The sequence below is a fragment of the Mastacembelus armatus genome, chromosome 9 (genome assembly GCF_900324485.2).
Source record: "Mastacembelus armatus chromosome 9, fMasArm1.2, whole genome shotgun sequence".
Classification (NCBI taxonomy): domain Eukaryota; kingdom Metazoa; phylum Chordata; class Actinopteri; order Synbranchiformes; family Mastacembelidae; genus Mastacembelus; species Mastacembelus armatus.
The window spans coordinates 9,242,973-9,258,681 of NC_046641.1; the positions used below are offsets into that span (position 1 = coordinate 9,242,973).

A 15,709-nucleotide genomic window follows, 5' to 3' on the forward strand; every position below is an offset into this window, starting at 1 on the left:
GAAACATGCCACGACTGTGTTTTGTGGATGTTGCAGGGCTCGAACACAGAAAGGAGAGATGACAGCAGTGCATGTAGTTTTTAAAGGCTTTGAGGGAACATTGTGTGCATTTGTTTTGCACTGACTGACACACTTTGTGCAGTTTGAAACATTTAAAGTCTCCTCGGATAACCCAAGCGCGGAGAGCGGCTGCAAGGACCCTGCCAATTAAAACCCCAAAGCAGACGAGTCCCTCAATACATTTCCCGACACATGAAAAGTTTTGGCGTAAGTGCTTGTTGAAAAGTTACAACCCGCTGTTTGCAGCAAATGCACTTTTATTTTTTAAGACGGGATCATGTAGTTTCCTGCTGGCAGAGTCTGTTGTGTATTATTTTTATTATTATTATTAAAGCGCCCGAGTTGTTGGGAAACAATTATTTTCCACGTTTTGATTTTTTTTTTTTTTTTTAGGACCTCTGCTCCCTGTCTGGTTGCTTTTTGTCACTGCACAAGTAGTCTTTTTTTTTTCTCTTTTTTTTTCCACCGGCTGTTCACACGGCCACTAAAACAAAGTGGAGGAGGGGAGAGAGGAGAGTACAGTGGAGCTCAGAAATTATGCACACATAATGCTATTGGCTGATGGCTCAAAGTACAAATATGTCTGCTTCTTCTCTGCTGTGGAGAGACCTGCATATTTTCCAATTATCTGGCCAAAGCCAAATAATGTGAAGTCATTGTAGTTTTCTCTCTCTCTCTTTTTTCTTTTTTCTTTTTTTGTGCTGTGAACTCGCTGTCTTGCCAAATCCCTTTGGGGGAGTTTGAACAGATTGTGTTTTCCATCTGGTGAAAGTATTCAGGTTATAGATACAGAGTCAAAATGACCTTTATCGTCCTGGAAGTGCTTACTGATTTGGCATCTGACAATTCCTGACAGCGCATTATAAAATATTATACAATCCCCCAACTCTGATCCGTCCATGTATCCGTTTCCTTCATCCCTCCCCTGGTAAGATTAAACGTCAAGGGAGACGTAGAGATTGTGCTTTAGGAGCGTTGTTGCTTTCCATAAACATGGCAAAGGGTCAGGGTTCAGATGAACCATGAGACATAGTTCATCTGAACCACTAGTTGGGATTTCTCGGACAATGACACAGTGTTCAGATGATTCTGTGAGACTGAAATATAAACTGATGACCTTGTGTTAATATTTTGAGTCAGTTTTATTACACGATTTTTGAGAAATCATTGCCATTTACTGGAAACGTGTCATCAGGGAGCTCCCCACTTGATAATGTCCAGTAGTCTCTGGCTGGTGTTTGTCGTGGTCTGTGAGGATGTTATTATTATTAGTAATCCAGTTTTAAGTGTTATTTGAATTGAGTGCAGTTTTGTTTATGGTTTCCTCGGGGCAAGTCTGCAGACAGGTGGTTGGGAGACGGTCACAAGTACAAACTCCCACTCTCTTAACCCTCCCAGTCTACAGCTCTTCCAACACCCACCTGCCATTCTCCTTTCTACTAAGCAGAAAAATATCCAAGATCTGTCAGCTCTCCCTTTTACTCCTCGCTCCGTGGATACACCAGAGACCACATTTTTGACTATAGTCCTGGATTATTGATTTTTTTTTTGTTTTTTTCTTTTCTAGTTTTTCAAGCACATCATCTCGCAGAGTCTATTTGATCGCTTTCTTTGGCCACAGGTCAGCATTTTTATGTCATGCTGCTTCCTCTCAAAAAATGCTTACAGATGCACTAAGGCTCTGTGATGGGTGCATTTCATGTTAGTCCTCTGTAGGGCTGCCCTTGCTTTCCGCTGTTCTCCGATGTCAGGGAATTTACTAATGGATTAGATGCTTCATGTCTGAAATTGCTTGTCCTCATTGAATGTGGTTATAATGACTTCCATTTAGGTGTTGACTTGTGATTCTCAGCTAATTTGTGTTGGCTGGTCACTTAGCAAATTGACCAAGTGGTGATCATTTTATTCAACATGTGCTACTGAATTCCTCATTCTTGCCACAACGCGTATGTCTCACTTCTCCCCCGGTTAAGTCAAAATAATCCCTCAAAAATGTTCACATTTGCAAAGGATTAAATAACTCATCACAATACCAGACACGATAGAAATGTGCGTTGATTGAAGCGAGCAGTGGAATAACACTGAAGTAATGCCATCTATTTAGGAAGTTAACCAGTGGAAAATTCCTTAGTTTGTAAAACTCCAAACTTGGCAGCTTTCCAGGAAGTCATTTAAGACTCTAACAACCCACAGAGATTAGATCCACTCATTTTCAAAATGAAAAATAGATGAGAACCAGTCACGATCATTTTCTTCTCTGCTTAAATGATAATAATGAAAGAAGTCACTGGTTTGACATGTATGTATGAATTAATTCATGAGGCAGACATCTTAATCTAGTAAAGACTCCTGTGACAGCATTGTCTGTGCAGTCTGCTGTGCATGTTCAAACTTTGGATACATGCTTTTGCTTTTGAGCTCCTCTGCTGCTCCGGTCTCAGCCGCAGACAGGACACCCTTCAACACCCCCTTCTTCTGTTGTCCTCTCTTATGCAAGTGGTTTTCACGTCTCCCTGAGTCACCGGCGTTTTGCCTCTGACTGGCCTAAGCACTTCACTCAGACTGTTGGTCATTCACCTGGTGCCAAAGGAAAGCACGGCTGGAAGGCTGCGGGGCAGGCCGTTCGCGTTGTGCCGCAGCAGCCCAGGTGACGTGAGTGCAGGCCATTCATGAGGGGGTTAGCTGCTGTCGACAAAGACTCCTGTCATTCCTGCCTGTGCCAGGTATTGGGTTTGGTTTGTTTGTTTAAAGTAATGCTGTGTTCTTTTGGGCAACAACATTTCTGAGTTTTTATTTTCTCGTAAGCTTGGTTTTTATTCACTGGCGCGTCACACACACTTGATGTTAGGTCCACTATTATAATTACTAATTAGATAGTCACATGTGTAGTATTAGAGATTTATAATAGGATGTTAAGAAAACACTCTTCTACTAAATATGCAGTTTTAACATAAAGTTAAACCAGATTGTTGTCTGGACAAGTGTTTGTGTCAATTGCTTCCATTCACACAGCTGTAAAGTTTGGTTTTGTTTGTGTCTTTGGGTTTTGTTCATCTGAGTGAAAATTGCAGCCCCAAACAGATGACACTCATTATCAAACTGCCTCCCTCAGTCCTCCTCTGGCAGTGTGATGGGGCTGCCTGTTGAACTTCATGATTGGGCCTTCAAGCGACACTTAGGCAGATGCTTTTCTTTTATCATGGAATCTAGGCTGTATAGCTGAGCTCACACTGGGTGTTTTTTTTTGCATTACAGGACCCCTGCCACTTCTCTCTCCGCAGGGGTCAGGTGATTAGGGTGCCGATCTATTGGCACGATCTTGGTGCATTAGTTGGAACAATATGTGTGTCGTCAGAGCTAAGTAATAACTAATCTTAGATCAATTCAAAGATGGGGTATGGAGCCTAAGTGACAAGAAATGCATTGGGAGAGTTCATTTAATGGGGTCAAAGGATGCCCAGTTAGCTGACGATAATGAGCAGTCACTTCTCCATAGATCTGTTTGTTTTTTTTCTAAATAGTTCATTTGTGCTACATTGGTGTTCATCTGAAAGAGTTGTTTTTCAGTTCCCTCCACCTGTAGTGAACACCTGAGGTGTTTTCTTCAGCTGGATAGAGCTATTTTTAATGGAAAGTGTCAAAGTTTGATTTAGATTCAGATTTAGTTCATCCACAGACCTATTTAAACTTTGTTTGTTGTGAGGTAAACACGGCCAAGGAGCTTATCTGTTGTCGAAAGCAGAAATATGAAGTCTGGATGGTCAGGATAAGTTTTTGTCAAAGGTGAAAATCCCTGCTGTGTGGCGATGAATTATTCATCTGTGTAAGGAGCTCAAATATTGTCTGTCAATGACATTAAAAAAGACAAATGTCTGGAGAGCTGATGAGTCAGTAGAGGGGGTTTGACTCCAGTAGGGTATATCAGTAATCAGTGGAAGGAATGTACTGGGAAATCCAATCTGTTAATGGGCTTGATGGAGTGTGAAATGTTAAAGGGGAGGCAGTCTCTTGCTGTGTGCCCTTTGCAGCTGAAGCCACTCTCATTTTGTCAATAAGACCAAAGCTGCAGTGTGGTGACAGCAACTCGGTCTTGATCTCGGTGGTTGATGAGGCCTCAGGCTTGAGACTTCACCACAACCTCTTTTCTAATTATACATTAGTTACCTTGTTGAATGACTTTTGTTCCCCTTCCACCTTGGGCTCAAGTGTTAAGAAATGTCAAGGTAAGCCTTTGCTGAAGAATTAACAGCTGGTGTTGTTTTACAGATGAGAAAGGTGCCATATTTACACACCAGCAGGTCTGCATAATGCAGTTCATCATTCCTTAGGTGAATATATTCTCAGTTTCTTTCAGTTGTCATGTTGCACAGGCTTTGCTACTTTACTTCTCTGCAGTTTTAAATGCAGGGACAATGGGTAGCATTTGTCAGAAAGGGCTGGTACAGAATGAAACCTGAAAAGTGATCCTTACACTGTCATCAGATGGTAATCACCTTAATGCAATACACTATTGGCCTCTATTGGAATTCAAATGCAGCGTTTGTTACCAAACACAGGCTGTGAAAGGCGGTGCCAGGGTATTGTGATGCATTCCAGCCTTACATATTGACCCGGCTTTCTCATCCCACATCATTAGGTCTTGCATGGGGAAAGACAGTCTAAACCTCTGTTAGCCCAGCGAGGAGTAAACTGTGGCCTCGCAGTGGAGCTGGCCTTAAATATATGCTTAGGCTTAGAATTGATGTTTGTGTAGGTTTCAGTGGCAGATGTCATGGCCGTGGAAGGAGATTTGTGACAATAGTCCTGGAGTATTTACCACATAAGAGGTTGAGACTGGGTCATTATATGAATCAATGGGATTATTTTGATTAAGATATCGTGTGTAGTGTGACTGGATATGCTGATTGATGGGGGGAGGCAGTCTGAGATAAGAAGGATTATGATGGTTCAGATTAAGTTTAAAAAAAAAAAAAAATCAGTGACAGGGGGAGGTTGGACTTTAGCACACGTCAAATTCGTTCAGCTGAACCATTCATCAAAGGTCTCCACCATATATCCATCTTGGCCACATTAGGTTGTATATAACACACACCAAAAACGCACTTAAAGTAAAATGCGTACTTTTACTTATGTTCCTTGAGAACAAAGGGCCTGTGCACTGGAGCAGTTCATAAAAAATCCTTCTACAATAGCCTAACTATTCTGCGTGGATATTAGTATTATCGCTGCAGCTGTTGTCATTTAGGTAATGAATAATGTTTGGAAGGAGATGCAGCACTGCACTCTGTGCTGATCACTTGCCATCTGCCACATTCACTGGGCTTTAATCTACAGTGCAACATATGAGTCTCTCTGTGTTTGTACTTTGCATCATTACAGAGCTGTGTATCTAAATGAGTTTATCACCTTTCTCCAAAGGTTGTCCTCAATCCCGGCCCAGAGTTGTGTACAAAACATGTGTGTAAAATCGTGTATCTGTAGATAATTAAAACCAGGAGACAAGGAGATTGGTCCACAGTCCCTGGAAGTCTTTCCATAAACCTGAAGCAGAGTCTCCAGGACAACTGCTATTGCCCGGGGGAAATGAGTCCTGTTGCCACTGGGCCGCACATTTGCTCACTTCAATCTCCAGTGTTGTCTGAGAACAATGACGCTGCGGATTAAGCGGCTTGTCTCCAGCAAGGTGGTGGATGATAGGGGACCCAGCCATGGGCAGAGACCACAAGCCTGTACATCAGCCTGTACATCATTATTTGTTCACAGCCTGCGCGTCACACAGCAAAATATTTTTCACATTGACACTTCATGTGAAGCAAAATGTCCTCCAGTTGCTGTTTAAATTTTCTTACTCCCTATGAAGTGAAAAAGAGCTTCATAGAATTGTTTAAAATACTTTCTCAGTGTTTACGTTCTTAAAAGATAGCAACTTGGAAATAATGGTTCAAGTACTGTCTGTTCTTTTTAGCAGTCAGCCAGTTCTGGGAACCAAACAAAATTATGAAGATAAAAGGAAAATATCCTTTCTCTACTCAGTCTGCTCATCCTATACTGCACGACATCTGGTAGCTTCCCCTTATGGGTGGTGTTTTTGGCAGTAGCTAGCAGTACAAGTGCTGATTATGACTAGTCTGGTTTGTATCTCACAGTTTTGGTGAGAGTAAGTGTTTTTTTTTTTTGTTTTTTTTTGTGAGCACAAACTAGAAGATCCCTTTGACCTCTGGAATTTAAACCTGTCGTCTGTGCGTGCCCTGTCTCGTCAGCAGTGATCTACACCTTTTCTTATTGCTGTCATTAGCCTCTAATGCCAAACAGTCACTCTGCTGTGGATCCTCTGTGACCTGCAGGGTGGAAGACTGGTCCTGCGTCAACCAAATCTCACTCCAGATTGTTTCAATAATATTCCTCTGGTGAATAGGGATGTAAGCCAAGGGGTTTTTGCCTTTGTTTCTGTTGTGCTTTTCATCCCTTTCTCTCTTGTCTCAGACCTCTGTCTAACTTTAATACAAGTGTAAAGGAAAATAAACCATCTCTGTAGATGTTTTTGTTGTGTGTGAATAGGAAAAACACACAAAAACAACTTTCGTTATTCTTTTGTTACTTCACTATAAGAATAGCTTATGTCAGGGTCAAAAATTGAAGATTTACAGATTAAAATTTTTGACACAACCACTCTTAATTACTCCCATTATCTTTACAGTTAAGAGCTTCTTATCTTGAGGTTTTGTCTTCCCTCCCCCACACTAATCTCCAAACACACATCCAGACGACTTTCGTTGTGCTATAAATGCTGTAATTCACTCTTCGGAGTTGTGGTGTGAGCTGAGTATGTATATTCTTATTGCCATCTCCTGTTCAGACATGAATCACGGTACCTCTATTTCTCCCGCTTCTAAAACCCTCGATACCTCTGATGCCACCCAACTCCTGTATGCAACCCGGGCCATAAACTCTGGAAATGTGCTGGTGTTAAAAGCCTGTAAAACTGAGAGCCTTGTCTCTGCGGACAGGACTCCCAGCCTCTCCTCCACAGAAATGGGGCATTTTGTAAGGAATCCCATAAAGTACATTCCTCATAAAGTGGGACTGTTTGGTTATTTTTCTCTCTCCTTGGCCTCATTAAAGAGCTATTACTTTTTCAAGGTGCCCCATATTACTCCATTGAGACAATGTCAATGTCTCTCTCTATCATTTCTGATAGTTCTCATTAACCATCCAAGGACGCCAAAGCACATACTGTGAGTTTTGTTGTTTGGTAACATCTGGACTGAACTGACTCTGTTAATCAAGTCAACGGTCAGGTTTCATGAGTTCATGTTCTCTCTTCTTTGCCTGAACCTTCACGAGCCAAGTGCAGTACGTTGCTTATTGTATCCTGTAATTTGGAGTCAGGATGAAACGTACTGTTGTTTCACAATTCTGTTTCATTGCAAGGAAAAGGGTAAACAAAAAGGAACTAAGAAAGAACCATGAAGTATATATTTTTATATCTGTGTGTTACATGCCCTAGGCCTTCATCAAGTGCTTTGACTGGGCCTCGGTGCAGCCTACTTAGTCTGAGCAGCGGGAAAGGCTCCAGGCTGCTGGATGGTATAAACTTACGCTCCATATTGTGGAACTGCTTTATATGTCATCTAACGTGTGTCATCTCTGTCTGTTTCAGCTGCCTTTCTGGGAGACATTGCTCTGGATGAGGAGGACCTTCGAATGTTTAAAGTGGACAGGATAATAGATTTGGCTCAGAGAACAGTGCAGACCATTAATCACACAGATACAGGTAAGAACGATAGAAACCACTCCTTGAAAGATTTTAACTTGAGGGGGAAATTCCTCATTAGAGCACCAAGTGTTTTGGATTTTCACTCGGGACAAAATTGCACTAAAACACCTCACATTAACATAGTTCCCACATTTTGTCTCTCATTTTGGAGTAATTATATACAAGAGGATTTTAGTCTCTAACACTACAAATATCAAACCACTCAGATCTTCTCCGACAGTCAGCAGCACCTGTCGGATACCAGCCCTGTGTTTTACATGAGCTCTTTAAATATTTATTTCTGCAACCGTCATGTTATCAGTACACACTGCTACACTTGTATGTCCATGTTCAACAGTAATTGCTGGGCTTTGTCAGGTTAAATGTTATTCTTAAAATGAATAGCAGTATTTAGGCAACAGCTGTGAGTCAGCAGGGACTGATAGGCTTTGCAGTCCTGTAAACTATCGATGAGCGTGATCCAACAAGTATGTGCATGTTACTGTCTGTGCTCCAATGCTGTCGGTTTGCTGTCTTTGTCTCGAACAACGAGCTTGTTTAGGAAAATAAATATTTTTCAGGATTAAAAATATGTTTTAACTCTTGATCTCAAAATATCCACCGGGTAAGATTTTCAGACTAAATAGTGATCTGAGGCGGGGGATTTAAGAGGAGGTCTGTGGCAGAGGACTGCAACAGAGCACAGACTGTGTGCACACACTCTCCTCTGAATATCCATTTGTCCACTTCAAGAGTTATTCACAGCATTTCCACTACACAAACATTGTGTAGTGGAAATGCTCCTCTGGTGTTTAAACTGAAAGATGCAATATAGTAGTATTGCATAAACGTGTTCTTTATAAACATAAAATAGGTGCAGTATTTTGTCCACAGTCCTCAGGCTCCAAAAGTTCACTTAGTACATATGCCAGATGGCTTTTCACAAGTGTGTTTTTTTTAATTAATAGTTAGGATAACTTTTCTACATTATTGTTTTCCTTTTAGGTCACCACAGAGGTCACTTTGAATGGCTGATCTACATATAAATCACTTACAGAGTAGAGCATTTATTCATATACTTCATGAAACAACTCAAAGCATAATTTTCATTCATTTTATTAGTTGTCAAAGAATTCAATTAGTGGATTGTTTGTGTTTCCCTGGACTGTGGACTCGGATGTCCTATTTACAATAAAAAGTGCAGATGTTAAACAACAGTGATGAAAAGTGCTAAAGTCTTTGACCAACAGAAAACCCTCCTTGTGTAAGTATGAAGGAAAATGGTAGATTTAGTGATATAATTGTAATTACCACATCTTCCCCAAGTTTTGTCTCCCAGGCACTGCTTATCAGTTAACTAAGCAGATTTGGCTGTTATCAGACTTTCCCTCAACACATGCACAAGTGAATGTGCTAATTGCCAGGCTGCTAAGATTTACTCCGGCAGACTGAAACAGAACACATTGTTCCAACAAAAAAAAACAAAAAACCTTGCTGTAAACTGTGCTTTGCATGTTAATCAAATTTGGTTTAAAAAAAAGATGAAGGCTTGTTGTCAGACCTTTTCATGGAGCAATAACCCTGAAACCAGATGTACTTGATGTATAAAGAACCATCTCACCGGGGTTATCCTGGAGATGTCTCACACTAAAGCTGTTCTACTATAATTATATTATACCTGAGATAAGTTGGAGATTTGACCTCTTCAGACTATTATTCCTCTTGACATAGGACTGAAATAAAGTTATACTAGAAAAGCTACTGCTTTTTCAACAATCAAATCCACAATGGATAGAGGTCAAAATGTTAATGAATTATTTTAATAGCCTATATGTTAAATTAAATAAATAAAGCGGAACCAAAGAACGTTATTAATGTGCCATGTGGATTTTGTGGGGTTTCATTAAAATTAATCTGTGACTGATTTTTGTTTCTTGTGCACCTTCACACAAACTTGAGAAACTAAGTGAAATCAGCTGCTGGAATCTTTATCTGAGAGAAAACCTGCAGTGGTGTTTGCCTTCTAGAGCACATCTAAGCTGGCTGTCCTTATATTAAGTAATGTGGTATAATAAAAAAAATCAGAAGCACATTTTCTTTTTACACAAAATGTTTAACGTCATAACTTTTCTCCAAGACATCCATTAATTCACACTCTGCATAAATATAAGGGTCTTCAGCAGTTTTCTGACGAGGGTTAAATTCTGCTTTTTTAACAAAGGAAATATTTTTTGTATAATGTTGTAACATAGAATATGTAATACATTCTATACAAATATTATCCTGCATGTAATTATAATGTTGATGGTGCCTTGTTCTTTCATTTGATAAATCATTTTCATTGTAATGCCACAAATCTACATCAACTAAATTAGCTGTAAGTTCAAATAAATGTTTTTAATGGTTATGATAAACTTGACAGGACATGACTGTTAAAATATTTTCTGTAAAATGGTTAATATGTAAAAGAGTTTCTGATGCAGTATCTTCTGTTATGGCTTCATTATGCTGTTCTGCAGCATAATGAAGCACTGTAGGGTGACTGTGTTGTCTCTAGTTCACATATGGGTGTTTCTTATTATAATCACCAGACTTATGTGGGAGCTAAGCCTCCATGCTTGCCATTTGTGTGTGTGTTTGAGTGACATTAAAATGGTGAAATTAATTTGGAAGAAGAAAGAGTTCAGCTTTAGTAAAAGCCATTTATGCAAAGTAAGAACAATTTTATTTCAACAATTGTCTCTTTGAGGAAGTAAATGTAATTTTTATAAAATGAGAAATATTAATTAGAAGTTCTGAATGGTATCAAACTTTGAATAATGCCCTCAATCATCATTCCATAATGGTCTTTATAAAAATGTTGGTGAAACACTTTCTTTGACATGCCCAGAAATATTTTCAATAATTTATGTTGTCTTGGTTTTAAAACTTCAGGCTCAGCCAACCAGAGGAGCCAAAATAGGCAACTTTCACGGCGCAGGAAAAGGGCTGCCACCTCCAGACCTGAGCGCGTTTGGCCTGAAGGTGTTATTCCCTATGTCATCAGTGGTAACTTTAGTGGTAAGTACCGATGATTTACCCAGCTGAACTCCTTCTAAGGAAAAGAAAAACACTCCTGTTTATGGTGTGATGTAGCACATGTACTCTAAAGATGAAAAGATACAACATTATTTCTGGATATAGTTAAAATTACACTACAGCACATTTAAGGCGTGTCTCTTTTGATTCATTTTTCTAGTTTAAAGATGATGTTGCTGTTGATTATAAAGTGCTGAGGCAACATCTTTCTAATTCCTCAAAGTTAAAAAAGACATAAATACACTTTTAATGTGTATTTATCAAAAATATTGATATCCTTGGATATGTGCTTGGTAATTGAAATTGTTAAGATGAAACACTTTTATCTTATTGTGACCTTATGTCTCTGTCAAACAGAAAGATCTTCAAACACTTGCCACCTCTGTTTTTCTGTTCATCTCCTCTTTTCGACACAACGCTGTTTGGATGAGTGTGTTTTTGTGAGCTCCATTGATCTCGCCCCCTGTCATCCTATTCAGGCAGTCAGCGGGCGATATTCCGCCAAGCCATGCGGCACTGGGAGAAGCACACCTGTGTGACCTTTATTGAGAGGACGCAGGAGGAGAGCTATATTGTCTTCACCTACCGACCATGTGGGTGAGTCAGTGGGGTTTTTAACTCCCACATGAAGGAACTAAACAATGGTCAGCCACTGTTGAGCCTCCGTTATCTACAGCCAATTATTTAGCACCTATGTACTTTTCTTGGCCTCCTTCTCAACAGCCTTTCAGCATTGTTCCACCTTGTGTGAGTTGTTATTTCAGCCCCCCGCCTGTCCTACAAGAGAAGGCCATTCAGTTTCCTGTGCCTCACTTTTTCAGTCTTTCAGCACTTGTCTCTCTCATACATGGCGTACAGAGATACACCCGAGGGACAAACTTCCTCAGTTTCTGTGGTTCTGTGTTTGCGGGAGCTTCACTGAAGTTAGGCTCAGTGTCCACTCAGCATTTCTCTGTTAACACATACACTGGGGAAGTGCTGGTTGTGGCTATTGCTGTTGCTAAGCGACTATTCACAACCTGTTTCAACATGCTTAAATATTTCAAATTGACAGCACTTGCTGCTGTTGTTGGAAACACAAACCATTGTGACCTATTGATTTGTAATTTAGCAAATAAGGCCTGAGCTGCTAGATTAGGTATTAGGAAGGTTCCCACACAAACTCAAAATGTTCCCATTTGCCATGTTTCAACCTCACACAGCGGAAACATTATGTCATTACACACAATGTACCTCTCCCACTGATATGTATCATTTAATACAAACAGCTTAACAGAAAGCGGATGCAGCTCATGAAAGCGAACTTTTTCCAGCCAACTGTTGATAGCCATTTTTAGCCTGGTAACTGCCCTGTGGAGCAACAGGGATGACATTATCCATGCAGGCGGCAGCGGTTAGCAATGGGAATGGTTGATTCTGCTGCATATTCAGCAGGCCCCCATCTGTCCTGTGCAAAGTTCAAGGCGTGTCTCAGGAGAGCCTGGCTGGGCTTGCAGTAATTAGAGAGCGGCTGTCTGGCCCACAGGGCCATGATGTGTGCGCCCGTGCTGCAGACTCCCACACTGAACCTTTCATGTCACATTCAGATGGATCACTGCAAGCCAGCTTCCACCGTCACTCTGCATTTGGTGGAAGGATGAATGAACATCAGTGATGTATGTGAGGATGATGGGTCACCCTCTACGACGACGGTTGTTGAGATAATGTCTTATTACAGGCCTTGTAATATATATACAGAGCATGTAGGAATATAGGAGGTGGTAGACATTTTAGAGCCAGAGACGCATTCCTCCTCCTGCTCCCTAGGGAAACCTGACTTTTTTGGCATCGCTCTATAGTTTCCACCTGCTCGTTAGTTTTTTGTTTTTTTGTTGTTGTTTTTTTCCATTTCCTCAAACCTAAGGTCTAGTCACTATATTTTGGCTTTGTTAACACTGCCTCTCTGTGTTTGCGTGTGGCTGGCTGCTGATTCGTAGGTGCTGTTCCTATGTGGGTCGCCGCGGAGGGGGCCCCCAGGCCATATCCATTGGGAAAAACTGTGACAAGTTTGGCATTGTGGTGCACGAGCTGGGTCATGTGATTGGCTTCTGGCACGAACACACACGGCCCGATCGCGACGAACATGTCAGCATCATCAGGGACAACATTCAACCAGGTAAGAGCACAGGTCTCAGTGCAGCTCCTCAGCAATAATGTTGGCGAGACACTGTGTGAAACAAAATAATAAAGGTTACACATTTGTCTACACAGAAAGTCAGGACAAAGATTTTAAAAGCTGAAAAAAACATTAGTGGGATGTAACTAATCTTCAGCAGATTTCTATTAAAAGGTTTTTATATCAGTTGAACCAAATACAAACAGCTAATCATGGCAGTGTTCAGAAAGGCTTTTTAAGCTCTGTTGGTTTTTGGAAACTGTAGGTCTGTAAAACATGAAGCGTTAGACACTGTTATGCTAAAAAATGCATAAAACATCACCAGTTGTTTCTTGTGCTTCCACAGGTGTCTCATTTTGTATCTCCAGCTTCACTGATTCTTTATTTTTACCTTTGACATAAAGAAAAAAAAAATGACTCAGCTTCACAACACAGCTGTGCTTTCCCCCTTTTCCTTTCACAGGGCAGGAATATAACTTTTTGAAGATGGAGCCTGGAGAGGTGGACTCTTTGGGAGAAGTCTATGACTTTGACAGTATAATGCACTATGCCAGAAATACATTCTCCAGGTAGGAGCCATGCCAAGTTCTTCTCCATGTGTCCCATGAAAACTAGTCTTAGATCAAGTTGTTTTCCTCTCTGTTGCTACCTTTTAACGCATCGTCTTAACCCATCAAACGCTTATATTTTAAAACACTCCTTCTCTTGTTTGCTCTTATTCTTTTTCAATGATCAATTCATTTATTAGGAGCACTAATGTGATTTATGTGATTTATAAATAACATAGGAAGTGATTTATAAATAACATAGGAAGACATAAGACATGTCCAGTTTTATCTAACTTCTATCATTAAGAACCAGCGGCATCTAGTATACTTTACATTTTACACTATTCCCTTTCACTGGGGATGTTTTTTTCTTCAGCATTAGCCACATAGCCGTAGGAACACAAGCTCCTAGCAGCATTTTGAAATGATCAAAATCCAACATCTCTGAAAAATGTAAAATGATTTTTGCAAGTGAAAGCCAAGTCTTTGTAGCCATAGTGAAAGTGTTTCTTTGGGACATGCCAGCTCCTTCCCACAGCCTGTTCAAATTAAGGCTCCACTCCTCAGTTCTTGCTGTTGCAGCAGCCACAGCAGCAGCAGGCCCAGTAAAGCACCACAGGTCCTGTGGCTGAGCTAGACTAGCAACGGTAGCCGTGCTTCATCACAACAGAATTTCTGTGCACCACTTTCAACGTTACAAGAAGCTACTTGTAAAAGTTGTGCTTTATACCAGGAACCACATCATTAAGCTCCTAAGGGTTGTTTGAAGAGGCTTTGATGATTAATAGTGTGATATTCATTCTAGGCTACTGCAGGGACCGGTAGATTTATTTCCATGGTGTCTACATTGCTCAGGTGTTAAAACCTGAATAATAAAACCCTTACTACTAAATCGCCTCTGCACTCAAAGCAAAATATAGGTTGGCCACTAATAATACATATGATTACACCTACATATGGTTAAGAGTAGGTAGTGGTGGAAATTTTTATTGTCTTAATGTTTCCTTTACATATGATAGAAACAGTAAACTCATTAAGCTCATTCACATTAATCTGAATTTGTGTCATTGTATATTTTGTAGCCAAGTACCTGATGAATAAGCATAAACTTCGGGGGCTCAGCTAAACCATATTTGGTAGTGGATTTCTTGGAAGCGTGTTGCATAAAGAGGCTCCTGTTTGTAAAAGTGGAACTGTGTATATGTCACTGAAAATGACACTTAAATTTGTTGCCAGCTGACCTCGTTTCTCTACTCCCTTTCCGATGCTACAGGAAGCTCGGCCAGATGTTCTGCAGTCATTCAGCACTACTCATGGGTGTTGTGGCATCAAAGAACAACTTTGTTAGGAAAAGCCCCATGATGAACAGTGATCAGTCTGGATTCCTACCCTAGTCACCTCAGGCCGACTTTAATTTAAAGTATTATTTACCAGCTGGGTAACTGCGAGGTCAAAATAGAGCTCTTGGGAGAAGTTGACTCACATTCAGTTTCTGAGTCATCATTGTAATGACTAAAACATCACTACACTCATTGCAGAATGGTTCCTTCACAACGTGCCCATGTACGTATGCCCTGTCCAGGATATATCTCCAGTTTTTTTATGAAAACTGCATTTTGACCCTTTGCTCTTTAGCTTCGATAAACAAAATGGTAGAACCTTTCAGACAGCTGACTGAACTGTCACAGTAACTATGTATTGTTCTGCCTATACCAGGAAAACTTTTGACAGTCCTCTGTAAGTCAAAGTGGGTGTAATGTGATCTCTGGGCACACGTAAGTCAAAGCAAAGAATGAGTGAGCCCAGGCTATGATCATTAATACCTCAGTCTGATATAAGAACCAGCTGTTGGTTGTTCTTTTTGTTCTTACTTCGCCTTCTCTGCATGGTGTGTGTGTGTGTGTGTGTGTGTGTGTGTGTATATATATACACACACACACACATATATATATATATATATATATATATATATATATATATATATACACACACACATATATATATATATATATATATACGGACACACACACTTTATGTCCCGTGTCACTCTCTCAGTGAATGAGTCTCTTCCCCAATCAACTACCCTGCTTGCAGCAAACAGATTCTGGGAAG

General features: G+C 40.4%; 1 protein-coding gene across 2 annotated transcripts in view; it reads left to right on the forward strand.

Annotated features, from left to right (window-relative positions):
* bmp1a (bone morphogenetic protein 1a) overlaps window positions 1-15,709 on the forward strand; it is a 29,732-nt gene that overhangs the window by 875 nt on the left and 13,148 nt on the right. For both annotated transcript variants that reach the window (XM_026321545.2, XM_026321544.2), the window contains exons 2-6: window positions 7,721-7,834; window positions 10,751-10,876; window positions 11,374-11,491; window positions 12,871-13,049; window positions 13,513-13,618. In XM_026321545.2, the coding sequence (XP_026177330.1) occupies window positions 7,721-7,834; window positions 10,751-10,876; window positions 11,374-11,491; window positions 12,871-13,049; window positions 13,513-13,618 (643 nt within the window). The remainder of the gene's footprint in view (window positions 1-7,720; window positions 7,835-10,750; window positions 10,877-11,373; window positions 11,492-12,870; window positions 13,050-13,512; window positions 13,619-15,709) is intronic.